This window comes from Zonotrichia leucophrys, chromosome 9, assembly GCF_028769735.1.
Source record: "Zonotrichia leucophrys gambelii isolate GWCS_2022_RI chromosome 9, RI_Zleu_2.0, whole genome shotgun sequence".
Taxonomy (NCBI): domain Eukaryota; kingdom Metazoa; phylum Chordata; class Aves; order Passeriformes; family Passerellidae; genus Zonotrichia; species Zonotrichia leucophrys.
This window is the reverse complement of record NC_088179.1, coordinates 5,684,252-5,698,050: the sequence shown is the minus strand read 5'-3', so window position 1 is coordinate 5,698,050 and position 13,799 is coordinate 5,684,252. Positions and strand designations below refer to the sequence as shown.

Sequence of the window (13,799 nt, the reverse complement as noted above, 5' to 3'; positions counted from 1 at the left end):
GGATTTCTTCTCCTGGGAAGCTGAGAAGCCTCAGAGAAAAATGAAAACAATAATTATCTGATTCGCTTCTCCTGTGTTTTGCTGCTTTGGAATGTGTTTGGACATTGTTTATCATTTAACAGGGGGTTGTTTGATTGTTTTCATGTGAATTGTTTTGACTTAATGACCAATCACCATCAACTGGGTCGGGGCTCTGGAGAGAATCACGAGTTTTTCATTAGTATCTTGTTAAGCCTTCTTAACTTCTTATGGAAGTATCCTTTCTCTATTCTTAAGGATACTTCTTGTGAGTATCCTTTCTCTGTTCTTTAGTGTAGTTTTAGTATAGCATTCTATAATATAATATAGTTTAGTTTTAGTATAGCATTCTATAATGTAATATAGTATACTATAATATAATATAGTATAGTATAATATAATACAGTATAGTACAGTATAGTATAATATAATACATGCCTTCTAAGAAGATGGAATCAGATTTATCTTTCCTCCCCATGATGGGGGACCCCGAAAATACCACAGGAATTGTCGTCTCCATCTGGGAAACTTGTTTGCAGTGCAGGTGATTGGCGTTGCCAATGTGGGAAGTTGATCCTGAGCTAAGCTAAGCTGTGGACACCAATCCCTCCTGAGGGAGGAGGTGTGGATCCTGCAGAGCCCTGGGGTGTCCTTCCTGTGCTGGAACCTCCATGGGAGGCCAAGGACCTGTCTCAGTGCCTCTCCTTCCCCACAGGTGTCCCATCCGGGCCCCGCAACGTCATCTCCATCGTCAACGAGACGTCCATCATCCTGGAGTGGCACCCGCCGCGGGAGACGGGCGGCCGGGACGACGTCACCTACAACATCGTGTGCAAGAAGTGCCGCTCGGACCGGCGCGCCTGCTCCCGCTGCGACGACAACGTGGACTTCGTGCCGCGCCAGCTGGGGCTCACCGACACCCGCGTCTTCATCAGCAACCTCTGGGCTCACACCCCCTACACCTTCGAGATCCAGGCTGTCAATGGCGTGTCCAGCAAGAGCCCCTTTCCCCAGCAGCACGTCTCTGTCAACATCACCACCAACCAGGCCGGTGAGTCCCGCTGCTGCCGGGGTGTCGCAGACATCTTTTATGAAAAATCTTTTCTGTAGGACTTTTCCTTTTTAGAAGCTGAGAGGCTTCAAGAACAAAATGTAAACAATGGTTGTCTGCTGCTGTAGAATGTAACAAGTAGATCTTTGATTGGCCCTCGTTAGTTGTTTCTAATTAATGGCCAGTAAAAGTGAGCTCTGTCCAAGCCACAAGCCTTTGTTATCATTCTTTCTTTTTCTATTCTTAGCCAGCCTTCTGATGAAATCCTTTCTTCTATTCTTTTAGTATAGTTTTAATATAATATATATCATAAAATAATAAATCAGCCTTCTAAAACATAGAGTCAGATCCTCATCTCTTCCCTCATCCTAAGACCCCTTGAACACAGTCACACCAGGGAGTTTGGCTGTCCCTGTGCTGGCTGCCAACTCTGTGTCCAAAAGGAAAAGCTCTGGGGGTGTGAGGGTGTGTGATGGTTGTGGTAACCCCAGCCCTGAGTGGGGAGAATGGCCAGGAGAAGAGGGAGGAAGAGGAATGGGGATAGGGAAGGATTGCCTGTGCCTTGGGCAGGGTGGGAGGGTTATCTGATACCTGCTTTTATCCCCCTCTAGATTGCTTGGGGATGAATGGCATCACCCTTTTTCCAGTAGGGAGAAGGGAGATGGGGTGAATCCAGCCTTGAAACGCTGTCTGACTGTGTTACAGCACAGAGGGAGCAGCATCCTGGGGCTGAGTCCAGGCTCTGTCTGCTCTGGCACGTCCCTCTCCCATAATTTTCCTCTTGTCTCCTTTCCCAGGCTCCCTTTCCTGTCCCCAGTCAGGCATCAGGAGCTGAATGAGCAGCTCTGGGTCAAACAGGGATGCTGGGGGAGTGGGTGTGCAGATGGCAAGGGGGCAACTGGTCCTGGGCTGCCCTGCGGATCACAGGGGATGGAAACCCATGTGCTCTGGGTTTAAAAAGGGAATGGGAATTCCTGCTTTGTGCCAGGCCAGGCAGCCTTCACCATCCTGCTCCCTCTGGATAGCACAATGGAGAAACCTGGTGTAAATATTTCAGTGTAAATATTTCAGTGTAAACCAGTGTAAATATTTCAGTCTCCTGGCTCCAGGGAATACAAATCTACACTTGTGCCTGGCTGGCATTGCTGTCTGCTGAACCACGTGCAGCCAAACCTGCCTCTTGTTTCCAGGATTTTTTTTTTCCTGGGGTGGATTTTTGGGGTGTTTCTTAGCTCTTCTCCCACCATGGGGAGCTGGGAACAGCCAGGTCACCCTCATCTGTCTGTCTGTACCCTAGTGGTCCCTGTTTGTCCTGCAAAGGCTGATTACAAACATGAAAATGCTGGGCTGTGGGGTAACCTGATGGAAATTCACCAGGGATATCCACGGCATTGGTGCTCTTCCTCTAAAATCAATTTGGCTTTGCAGAGGGTTTTTCCAACCATTTCCCCTGCCCCATCCAAAGTAATGGGAGTTAATAAAACAGCAATCAATCAGAGTGCCTAATTTCATCCCACGAGCATATTCCTGGAGCAGATGTGGAGAGATTAAAAAAATAATATAGGATTATTAAGTATTCTGGGTAAACAAAGGCAGTGCTGAACTATCCACATCATCCATTGGAACCATGAGAAGCATGGCTCCTGCCAGCCCCAGATTCCCTCCATGGCATGATCTGTGCCCCAGGCAGGTTGTGCTGTGTTCAGGTATTCCTGGGATTCATGGAGGGGAGGCATTTTCCCTGCCCAACACTGTAGGCATGGTGAGGGGGAGGAGGAGGGCAGAGATGGCTGGACTGGGAGCTGACTCTGTGGACAGGACATGCCAGTGCCCCTTTGGGTGTGGACAGACTTGGATACCTTTCTTTTGGAAAAGTATGGATTAAGTGCAGGATTAGGGCTGTATTGGCTGGCTCTGCCCCTTATAAGTATAGCTTGGAGGGCACAAAGCATTTGGAAAAGGGTCTCCTGACTGATTTAGTGGCTCAGTGTCCCTAATGGTGGAAGGACAGTGTTGCTGTTTTCCTGGGAGAAGCAAATTTGGGTGCTGAGGATGAGCATACCCTGAGAGCAGCCCCAGCAGCTTCTCTGAGGCCAAAGCTGGGCTGGGGTGTCCCTGCCCTGGTTCCCTGTCACTGTCCTCAGGGTGGGCAGATTTTTGCTCCCATACCCCATTTCTGAGAGCATGTGGGGTGGCAGTTGTGGCACAGCTCCCTGGGTGCTGAGTGCTGGCTCCCCAGAGAGGCTGTTACAGCAAAAGATGTCACTCAGAGCTGGACCTTGTCACCAAACCTTTGTTTGCCCCACTGGGGAGAGCTTTGCTGTGTCTCTCCCACCTTGGGAGACATCCTTGGAGCAAGCACTCCCAGGGAGAAGGAACACCAAGAATTTCCAAGCCCCTAATTAAAAGGAGCAGTTGGTTTAAATAGCAGAATTCCCTCAGTGACTTGCTGCTCTGCTTCCCTGTAAAGCTGCTGAGATGCAGTCTTCCCACTGCTAATGAGTGAGCTGGTCCCATGGGGAAGCCAGCCACAGGCATGGGAGATCTGGGATGCCATGGGGATTTCCCCCCCCTCAAGGCTATTTTTCCTATCTCTCTCCATTAATTTTCTCACTCTCCTCTTCCTTGGCAGCCCCCTCCACCGTGCCCATCATGCACCAGGTGAGTGCCACCATGAGGAGCATCACTCTGTCGTGGCCCCAGCCTGAGCAGCCCAACGGGATCATCCTGGACTACGAGATCCGCTACTACGAGAAGCTGAGCCGCATCTGCACGCCTGACGTGGGCAGCACTGTGGGCTCCAGGCCGGCCCCGGTGAGCTGGGGAGCCCTGCTGGGGGCTGGGCTGGGGCATGGGGCAGGGGCAGCAGCACTGGGCTCTGAGACAGGCTCTGCTGGGAATGGGCAGGCAGGACAGGCACCAGGTCGCCCGAGCTGCCTGCAGAAGGTGGGAGTGAGTTGTGACTGCAAATGCTAAATCACAGAGCAGCTTGAGTTGGAAAGGACCTTAAAGCTCAGCTACTTCCACCCCCCTGCCATAGGACACCTCTCTCTAGGTTGGGTTGCTCAGAGCCCTGTCCGACCTGAGCCATTCCTTTCCCATGGCAGCATTTGTCCAGCACATCAGTGCCCGTGGCTGCCTTGGCTCTGGTGTTTGCTAGGATGAACCTGAATCATGGGGATGGCATCAGGAGGAGGGGAGGGGGTTGGAGAGGACCAGGGAAGGTTATGGAGGTTGTCCCTGCCCCGGGTCACTGCCTGCCACTGGTCCTGTCCCTGGCAGCTGTCCTGTCCTGCAGGGGACACGCTTCCAAGCCCTGCGATGAACCGTGCCTGGCCCAAGCTGTTCCATCTCTCCTGTGTCTCGCCAGCTCTAATGAATTCCTCTAAGTATGAATAATTAGATGATCTCATCAGCAGCCTCTTACCAGCAAAGCACTGGGGAATGTGGTTAAAAATGACAGTGGAGACTGTCATTGCATGAGGTTTCCAGCAAGGTTTAGGCCAAGGACCTGTGCCAGCAGAGCAGGACTGCAGGGGCTGGGGATCCCAGCAGAGAGTTGCCCTTGAACCTGCTTGAGCAGGGTCTCATAGGGCACATTATGGTGTTTAGAGGAATCACAGAATGGTTTGGGTTGGAAGAGACCTTAAAGATTGCTCAATTCCAACCCCCGTGCTGTGGGCAGGGACATGAGGTTTCCATAACTGTGGGATATTTCTGAAATGCACAAGGACGTCAATCATTTGAAGAGGAGGAATCTGTTGTTCATAAATTATTTTTGCTCTGGATGATCTTATTGTTTCCCTCTGCTATTCCATTCTCCCTGCTCTGGTGGGACCGGGGGCTGCCTGGGAGGCACGTGCTGCAGGGGCCTCCCCAGTTCCTCATGGGTCCTGTTTCATAAAATCATAGAATGTCCTGGGTTGAAGGGTCTTTGAACCTCATCTTGTTCCACCCTCTGACACAGGCAGGGACACTTTCCACTAGCCCAGGTTGCTCCAAGCCAAATCCAACCTGGCCTTGGACACTCCCAGGGGTGAGGCAGCCACAGCTTCTCTGGGCAGCCTGTGCCAGGGCCTCACTGCCTTCACAGTGAGAATCTCTTCTGAATATCCAACCTAAATGTACCCTCTGTCAGTGGGAAGCCATTCCCCCTTGTCCTGTCACTCCAGGTTCTTATGAATAGTCCATCCCTATCCTTCTTGCAGCTCCCTTCAGGTACTGGAAGGCCACAATTAGGACACCCTAAAGCCTTCTCCGGGCTGAACAATCCCAGTTCTCCCAGCCTTTCCTGTGGGATCCTCTGGGTCAGGGATGCTTCTGACACAGAACCAGAACCTCTTCCTTATCCCCCTGCAGCAGAACCCCATCCCTGCCCTCAGTAGGGACAGCTGGCTGCCCTCCTGCTGTCCCTGTCCCACTGAGGGTGGCTCTCTCTGGGTGCCCGCAGGACCACAACGAGTACAACTCGTCCATGGCGCGCAGCCAGACCAACACGGCGCGCCTGGAGGGGCTGCGGCCCGGCATGGTCTACGTGGTGCAGGTGCGCGCCCGCACCGTGGCCGGCTACGGCAAGTACAGCGGCAAGATGTGCTTCCAGACCCTCACCGACGGTGAGTGCGGCCGGCACGGTGGTGTCTCCGTGTGCTCTGGTGGGATTCGGGGAGCCTGTGTGCACAAAGCTCGGTCCCAGCAGCACAGCAGTGTTTCCATGTGCTCTGGTGGGATTCAAGGAGCTTGTGTGGACAAAGCTCGGTCCCAGCGGTGTGGTGGTGTCTCTGTGAGCTCTGGTGGGAGTGATGGAGCCTGTGTGCACAAATCTCTGTCCCAGCGCCGTGGCGGTGTCTCCATGTGCTCTGGTGGAATTCAGGGAGCTTGTGTGCACAAATCTCTGTCCCAGCAGCACAGCGGTGTCTCCACGTGCTCTGATGGCATTCAAGGAGCCTGTGTACACAGAACTCTGTCCCAGCAGGCAGAGGGCAGGAGCCAGGTGATGTACGGTGGTGTCTCATTAACTGCCGGTGGGAGGAGGGATCCACTCTCAATCTCCCAGCTCCAGATTTTCCACCGCTATTTATTTCTGTCCCTGCTGCCTTGAGCTGTGGGGACAGAAGCCCCTGGCGCCAGCTGTGAGTCTGGCACGGTGTGATGGGGTGGGAGCAGGGCTGTAGACCCTTGGAGGAATGATCTGGGATACTTGGAGTCCATCTGAGCCATCAGGGCAAAACTGGGATGGTCAGACCCATCTGAAAGCTGATTTACCATGCCAAAGGGGTGTGCTGGGCCAGCTCATGACCTTCATGGCTTGTTCTGGCCCCAGCCTTTCCCTGCACCCACAAACACTGGCTTCCTTTAGAAACTACTAACTCATGGGAGTGTTTTCCATGAGTCCCAGCTTCAAGACTTATCCAGAAGTTGGTGAGTGAAACAAGTCCTGTGTCATGGTTTGGAATAGGAGGAAATTTAGGGAGGTGAAATTAGTGAATTTAGGGAAATTTTAAAATTGGGGAAATCTTGAATTGGTGAACCAAAACAACTACATTCTCCTACCCTGGGAGCAGCTGAGAGCCTGTTCCCTGTAGCTGCTGGTGTGGTTCCTTCTCTGCTTAGGTGATATCCATGGCTCCCAGCCTCACTGCCTGTCTTCCCTCAAGCTTTTCTTCATCCCTCAAGCTTTTCTTCTTCCCTAAAATGGGTCACCCCAAGCATGCATTCGTGTCGAGTGCCAGCTGGGGTGGGAAGAGGAAAGCCATGCTGGGTGACCAAAGGGAAGGAAATGGTAATAAACCCCCCTCCAATGCCTCAAATATTCAGGATTAGAGAAGCGAGAAGAAAAATCCTGCCTCAAATAAGCAATTAATTGAAATTTAATAAGAATGGATTGTGTAGCTTATTAAATAATAATTGATTGTTAGATGAGAATTTCTCAGGATTTAAGCAGCATGCAAGAGATAAATCTAGTTGCCAGTAATTAACTGCAGAGTAGAAAATACAGATAAAAGAGTGCTAAATGCTTTCTTTTGGATGAGTTTTATTTTAACCCTTGCATGTGGCTGGTGGCACAGCCTGGTGGACCTTGATGGGGCGTTGGAGAGAGGGGTATTTCTAGAATGCTACAGAAGCCCCAGGAATGTGGGATCTGCTGGATACTGCCTGTTGAGAATACCCACACCAGTGATGGGGCAGGGAAAAATGAAGGAGACACATGGAGGGTGCCTGTAGCTTTTTGGGGGTTCCCCCAGGCATATCCTGTCCTCCTGGTGCCACCTTGGCTTTCACCCCAACCTGCTGCTGAAGGATGCAGGGGTGGCTGAGCAGACAAAGGAAGTTCCAAGGGATTCTTGATGGGGAAGGGAGGCTGAGGGTACCATGGCTCTGCAAATTTTGATATATTAAAACCTACAAGCAGGGTAGGTGGTAAGGGTTCCCAGGTTCTCCTGAGCCTCACTCCCAAAGTTCACCATTGTATGAGTTTAGATATAATTTATGTGACCTCTCTGAGGTCTGATCTGGGTGAAGTCTTGGCACAGCATTCTTTGGCTGGTTTGGTTATTAATGGTGGTCTCCTCCTTTCCTACAACTTGTAGGAATTTTGTGTCTGTGAGACCCCATGTTAAAATTGGTCTAAGTGGCCAACAGGTTTAAATCATAGAGTCTCAGAAATGTTTGGGTTGGAAGGGACCCTAAAGCTCATCTTGTTTCAGCCCCCTGCCTTGTGCAGAGGCACCTTCTGGTAGATCAGGTTGCTCAATAAATGAATTTATTGAGAAAAGAGAAATGCCAAAGCCAAGGACAAAGCCACCTTTGGGAAACTGGGCCCATGCACATCGGTCTGATGTTATTTCCAGAATGTTCTCTCCCCTGTCTTTAAGCCAAAGGTGTATGAACCGAGCATACACCAGTGCAACATGGCAGTGGCTCATCTCCTGCCTGGATCCCCCTGGTCCCACTGCCTTGGGAGCAGCCCCCTTGGGATCAGAGGGGGTCCCTTGCCAAGGGCTGCTCTCACTCTGTGAGGTGCCAGGGAGGACTGACCCTGTCCCTCTTCCCTCACAGACGATTACAAGTCAGAGCTGAGAGAGCAGCTGCCCCTGATCGCGGGCTCTGCAGCGGCTGGGGTGGTCTTCATCGTCTCCCTGGTGGCCATTTCCATCGTCTGCAGCAGGTGGGTCCCTGTGGGATCAGTGTGGGATCAGTGTCCCTGCAAGGGGAGGTGCTAAGGTGCAGATTAGGGGTGGATGGGGGACCCATGTGGCCAGGAGGAGCAGCATAATGCCACTGCTCATGGAGTGTTGGTGGCAGGGGAGTGGTTTGGGGCCACCAGCAGCTGCTGCTGCCTGAATCCTGGCTGTTGTCTCCCCTCTTCTCCCAGGAAGCGTGCCTACAGCAAGGAGGCCGTGTACAGTGATAAACTGCAGCACTACAGCACCGGCAGAGGTGAGCAGGGAAAGTGGGAAACGCAGATTGGAGATGCTCCCAAACGTGCTCCCAGCATTGCCCCACTCCTCCCCTTCCAAGGGGGACTGTGGAGTTGTGGGAGCCCCATGGCAGATGGACAGGACCTTAGGGTGGGAGTGGAGATGTCCATGTGTCTGTCAGGGTGTGGGGAGGGTGGGCTGCAGTGGTGCAGCACTGTGGGTGGAAGAGTACCTGGAGGGATCTGGGGAATGGTGATGGATTTGGGGTATGTCAGGGGACAAGGGATGGGGAGATGATGCTGTGAAGACTCCCAAAGGAGGAAAGAAGGGTGAAAGATGGTGTTCAGAGGGAAGGTGAGCCCCTGATCTTCTGCCACAGGCTCTGCCTGGGTCTTGATGCTGAGCATTTAGAGGGATTTGGATTTTGGAAGCATGAGGTTGCTGGCATTGCTGCTGTCCTGGCTGTGTGACTGATACTTGCTGTCTTCCTTGCTCTGGGAAGGATGTGCAGCCAGTGACTGGGAATGTTTAACTGGCTGTGGGCTGCTGATTCCCTTGGCAAACAATTAGGAGAGCCTGAGCTTTCCCTAGGAGACCTCTGTGGCTGGTGGAGCTGTGCAGCAGAATTAATTCCTGATGTATTTGTGTGTAATGTCTGCTCTGGTGCCCCTCCAGCAGCCAGCACTGCAAATGAAAATAAAACAGCAAAGCAGCAGCTTTGGGGGCCAGGATTTTCCTGGTGTCTGCTGGTTCCATGTCCCATCCCTGTGGGATGTAAATCCCATTTTTGCTCTCCTAGAGTTGCTTCCCAAGTGCAGTTTGCTTGTGGGAAGAACCATCTTGGTCCTGGGTGCCTCCTTGGGAGAAAGAGGTGTGGGATGCAGGGATGGAGGAAGGATGGGTGGGAAGGCAGGGAGCAGTATGAATGAGCAGAGGGGAGGAATGGGGATGGAGCAGTTGGCCTGGCTGAGAACAGGAGGGCTGAAGAGAGCTAAAGAGGGAGTGGAGACAAGCAGGAGAGCCCAGCCAAGAGAGCAAAGCACTCTGGATCTCTTTAGACCCTCTTGGCATCACACTGAACCCTCCCAAGTGATGGCAGCACTTTGGGGGGCCCTGAACCTCCTGGGAAACAATAAACTGTTTTCCAAACATCACTGGGTGATGACAGACCTGTGCTTTTCCTCCCTCTTTTCTGCACATTGCTGCACTGTAGGGGGGCAGGGCAAGGTCAATTTGATGCCTGATGGATAAACTCACATTAGGCTGCAGACAGACTGATTTTTCACATTTTCCCCCTGTTTTGAAGCATTCCCTACTACACATGCATCCCTAGCTGGCTCCAAGCACCCCAAAATTCAGGATGCTCAACCTAGGTAGGAAAGCAATTGCAGCATGTGCCTGTTCTGTGTTTCTAAAACTGGGGGCTGTGATGGCTGGTGTCAGAAATCCAGGGTGCCAGCAGTACCCTGTCAAGGTTAGTGAGCCTCTGGGCACTCTGTCAGTGCAGAGCAAAACAGGTGGGAAATTTGTGGTGAGCAACTAATGGAGTAATGAGAGCATCCTCTGGAACAAATCACCATGTGTTCAGTGGCACAGCAATTACAGCCTCCCAGCACAGCTCTGCCATCCCTCCAGCAGCCCCCTGGGATCACCTGCTGCTGGCAGAGTTCTCCAAGTGGATTTTGGGGTGAGGTGGGGTCTCTCAGGGTGTAATTTTTTGTGGTTTATCCTTTCCATTGCTTCACTGGGAGCTTTGAGATTGGGGAAAGAGGAAAAAAACTCCTTGTTGAAGCACCAACAGTTCAGCAGGAAGAGTTTTTCTCTGTCCCCATGATATTTATTGCCAAGGAAGTGTGATGCCAGAAGGAATTGGCCACTGGAGTCAGGGTCATGGTGCAGAGTGCTTCAGCTTTTAAAGAGTGATAAAATATTTGCCCTTTTCTGTAGTAGTGAAAAATGACCTAATCCAGTTTTCAGGATTCTTGGGATGATTTTAAGAGCACAAAGCTCTTTGCAGGTGGGCTCTCCATGGGTGCCTTTGGTGGTGTGCTCCAGTACCTGGAATTTCACCCAGCTTTTGCTGGTGTGGGAATGATGAGCTGGGGACTGATGTTGGCAGAGATGAGGAGTGGGTTTAGGTGCCCAATCCGTTGGGAGAGATGAGGAGTGGGTTTAGGTGCCCAATCCTTCATTTTGGATGGGATGAGGATGAGAGGCGAGCTCATCCTGGTGATTATTGAGCCTATTGAGCCTAACAGAGGGTGTTTGAGAACCAGCCTGTGTTGACAGGGAAGAGGAAACTTGGGCATTGTTTTCTCCTCTGTTCTTTCAATATTTTGATCAGTGAACTAGTCTCCGTTACGATCCTGTAAATCCCTTTGTAATCCTGGCTGGAGCATCAGCTGCTCTTGTAAAAGAATTTATGGGGCAGTTAAAGTGTATGAGACAGAGCCATAAAGGGATTTATGAAGTGGGAGATGCACAGATGGCTTCATTGCAGCCTCCCCTGCCTCTGAGGTGCAGAACTTCTGCCCCAAAGGGCCCTCTTGGGGGTGAGGATGCTCCTGCCTGGTCCTTCCTGAGTCCTTGATGCCCCACAGCTCTGCCCTGGTGGCTGTTTGGCACCAGCAGTGCCCACTGTGAGGCTTTCATGCTTCCTCCTGAATTATTTCACAGCTGGGAGCTGATTTAGATTCCTGGTGCAGAGGTGATGCTGTGGTCCATGCATCCAAGTGTATGCCAGCTCTGCAGGGACTCTGGGAAGCACTGGTGTGATGGGATCATGGCCTTGGAAAGGTCCTGAGCAGTGTAACTGAGGGCTGTTAATCCCTATAAGGGTGAAATACCTTGGGGAGGGGACCGGGCAGGGATGTCCCTCCTGGTCTCCTCCAGAGATGACCTTGAGGGGCTGCTATGCCATCCACAGTCCCCTTTTTGGGTGAGACATGGCACAGAAGCTGACCTCCCTGGGGGACACCACAGCCCGTTGCAGGTCCCTTTTGGGTGGCACCACAACACTGGTGTCCAGCTGAGCCCTGTGTCCTCACTGTGCCCTTGGCAGCTCCGTAAGCCCCTGCCATCCAAACGTGACATCTGCAAACCCATTTGGGACATCTGGGAACCTGGTTTTGTTTTTTCCCCCTTGGAAAGGGGCAAGATCCCACTCTGTGCATGTCCCTGCAGCATGCCCAGATCCTGTGACCACACATTGCCCTGGGCTCAGGACTGCACGCGTGTCCCGGCATCCGGCCAAGCCGTATTCCACGGATCCACACCGCTTGTTGGTCATAATTGCTGCACTCTGTCAATTTAGTAGCAGCCACAAAGCCATCAGAGGCCTTTTTGGGTAAATAAATATTTCTTTGCTAACACGTGGAGCCTCGTAAAGCCTTCACTGTAAAGCCAGCGTGCTGTAGTTCAGGCCTGTAACTGCTGTCATTGCCATGGAGGAGAAGGAGGAAGGATAATGGGAGAGGAGTGGAGGGCAGAGTTGGGTGAATTGGTGGCCTGGAGGGAATGATAAGGGTCTGGGTAGGTGAGTACAGTGATAGCAGCCACTTAGTGGAGAGTGTAAGGACAGAAGGGTCTCCAGTTCTTGGCCATGGTACAACTGCTGTTGGTTTTCCAGGCTGCCCAGAGACTGTGGGGATCCACTGAACCTGGCATTGTTCGAGACCAGGTTGGATGGGGCTTGGAGCAAAGTGGTTTAGTGGAAGGTGTCCCTGCTCATGAGGGATGGTATACTTTGAGCTTCTTCCAAGCCAAACAATTCTATTTAACTCTGTTTCTGTAATTCTCTCCCTTTTGCTGCTGTTCCTGTCTTCCCTGTGACAAGGCTCTCCAGGGATGAAGATCTACATCGACCCCTTCACCTACGAGGACCCCAACGAAGCTGTCCGAGAGTTTGCCAAGGAGATCGATGTGTCCTTTGTGAAGATTGAAGAGGTCATTGGGGCAGGTGGGTCTCTGTGTCCTGCTGCCCATCCTTCCCTGCCCTCTCTGCTGCTCCTGTGTGGCTGTGCACCCACCTGGAGCAACTTTTTGGGGAAGCACACACGGTCCTTCACCTGGAGGGCCTCAATGATACTTTAAACATCAGGCTTTGCTGGATTTGTGGTGGGTTAGGGTGGATATGAGGTTGTGTCATGCTTTCAAATTTCCTCTGAGGTGGGAAAGGCTCCAGGAATGTATTCACTGGCTTGACCACAGGGCCTCTTGGGATTTTCCATGTGGCTTTTCCATGAGATAACAAGAAAAGCTCGACCTCACTCTAGTCTGTGCCATACTCCCCTGCATATGTAAATATACACACACATGCGTATGTGTGTGTGATCTGTGCTGTTTTATTGCCATTTTTAAATAACTGTGTCATACTCTTAGAGGAGAAAGTGAGAAACCAGGGAGGGGAAGCTGTGAGGAAGCAATGAGTCAGTTTGTTTGGGATCAAGTTCAGCAATGTATCACCTGGCCTTTGCTGCTCATCAAGGCAAAGTGGCAGCAAACATGGCTTAAATATAATCCCTCCACAAGCAAATTGTGCTTTGGTGAAGTGAAAGCCCTCCTGCGTTCTCTGTATTTTAAATCAGAGAGCAGCAATGTAAACAGCCCAATTATTTCCCACCCCAAGATAAGTGATGTGCAGAAAGGCAGCTGAGATTAACAACACTGACACCTGATATTTGAGGTAGTCCTTAAGTGTGGATGCACTTTCCCTGCAAATCCTCCTTGTGGGGGTTTGCACAGGTGGCTGCCTATGTCGATGTTGGGCTCTGTCACCTTGAAGAAGGTTACAAACCTAAACAAGTCCCCAGCAGCAGACAGTGGCCCTTTTAAAGAGGACAGGCGGGCAGATTTGTAGAGGAGAGTGTTGTTGAACTGTGAATTGGCTGCCATTTCTCAGCTGGGCAACGACTCCTTGCTCTTTGCAATGTTTAGTATGGAGGAGGATGTGGTAGCTCTGGTGTTGATTGATCAAAGGTTGGACTTGGTGATCTTGGAGGTCACTTCCAACCTACATGCTTCCACCTTGTGCTTGCAGGGGAGTTTGGAGAGGTGTACAAAGGGCGCCTGAAGCTGCCCGGCAAGCGGGAGATCTACGTGGCCATCAAGACTCTCAAGGCCGGGTACTCGGAGAAGCAGCGCCGCGATTTCCTGAGCGAGGCCAGCATCATGGGCCAGTTCGACCACCCCAACATCATCCGCCTCGAGGGGGTGGTCACCAAGAGCCGGCCGGTCATGATCATCACAGAGTTCATGGAGAACGGCGCCTTGGACTCCTTCCTGCGGGTAATTTAGGCCACAGTGGATCTCCC

General features: G+C 51.7%; 1 protein-coding gene across 1 annotated transcript in view; it reads left to right on the top strand.

The window, feature by feature from the left end:
- Positions 1-13,799, top strand: part of EPHB1 (EPH receptor B1) — an 80,027-nt gene that overhangs the window by 51,577 nt on the left and 14,651 nt on the right. Inside the window, exons 5-11 of the mRNA XM_064721604.1 lie at positions 734-1,069; positions 3,702-3,883; positions 5,520-5,682; positions 8,126-8,234; positions 8,442-8,506; positions 12,323-12,445; positions 13,526-13,773. Coding sequence (XP_064577674.1) covers positions 734-1,069; positions 3,702-3,883; positions 5,520-5,682; positions 8,126-8,234; positions 8,442-8,506; positions 12,323-12,445; positions 13,526-13,773 — 1,226 coding nt within the window. The remainder of the gene's footprint in view (positions 1-733; positions 1,070-3,701; positions 3,884-5,519; positions 5,683-8,125; positions 8,235-8,441; positions 8,507-12,322; positions 12,446-13,525; positions 13,774-13,799) is intronic.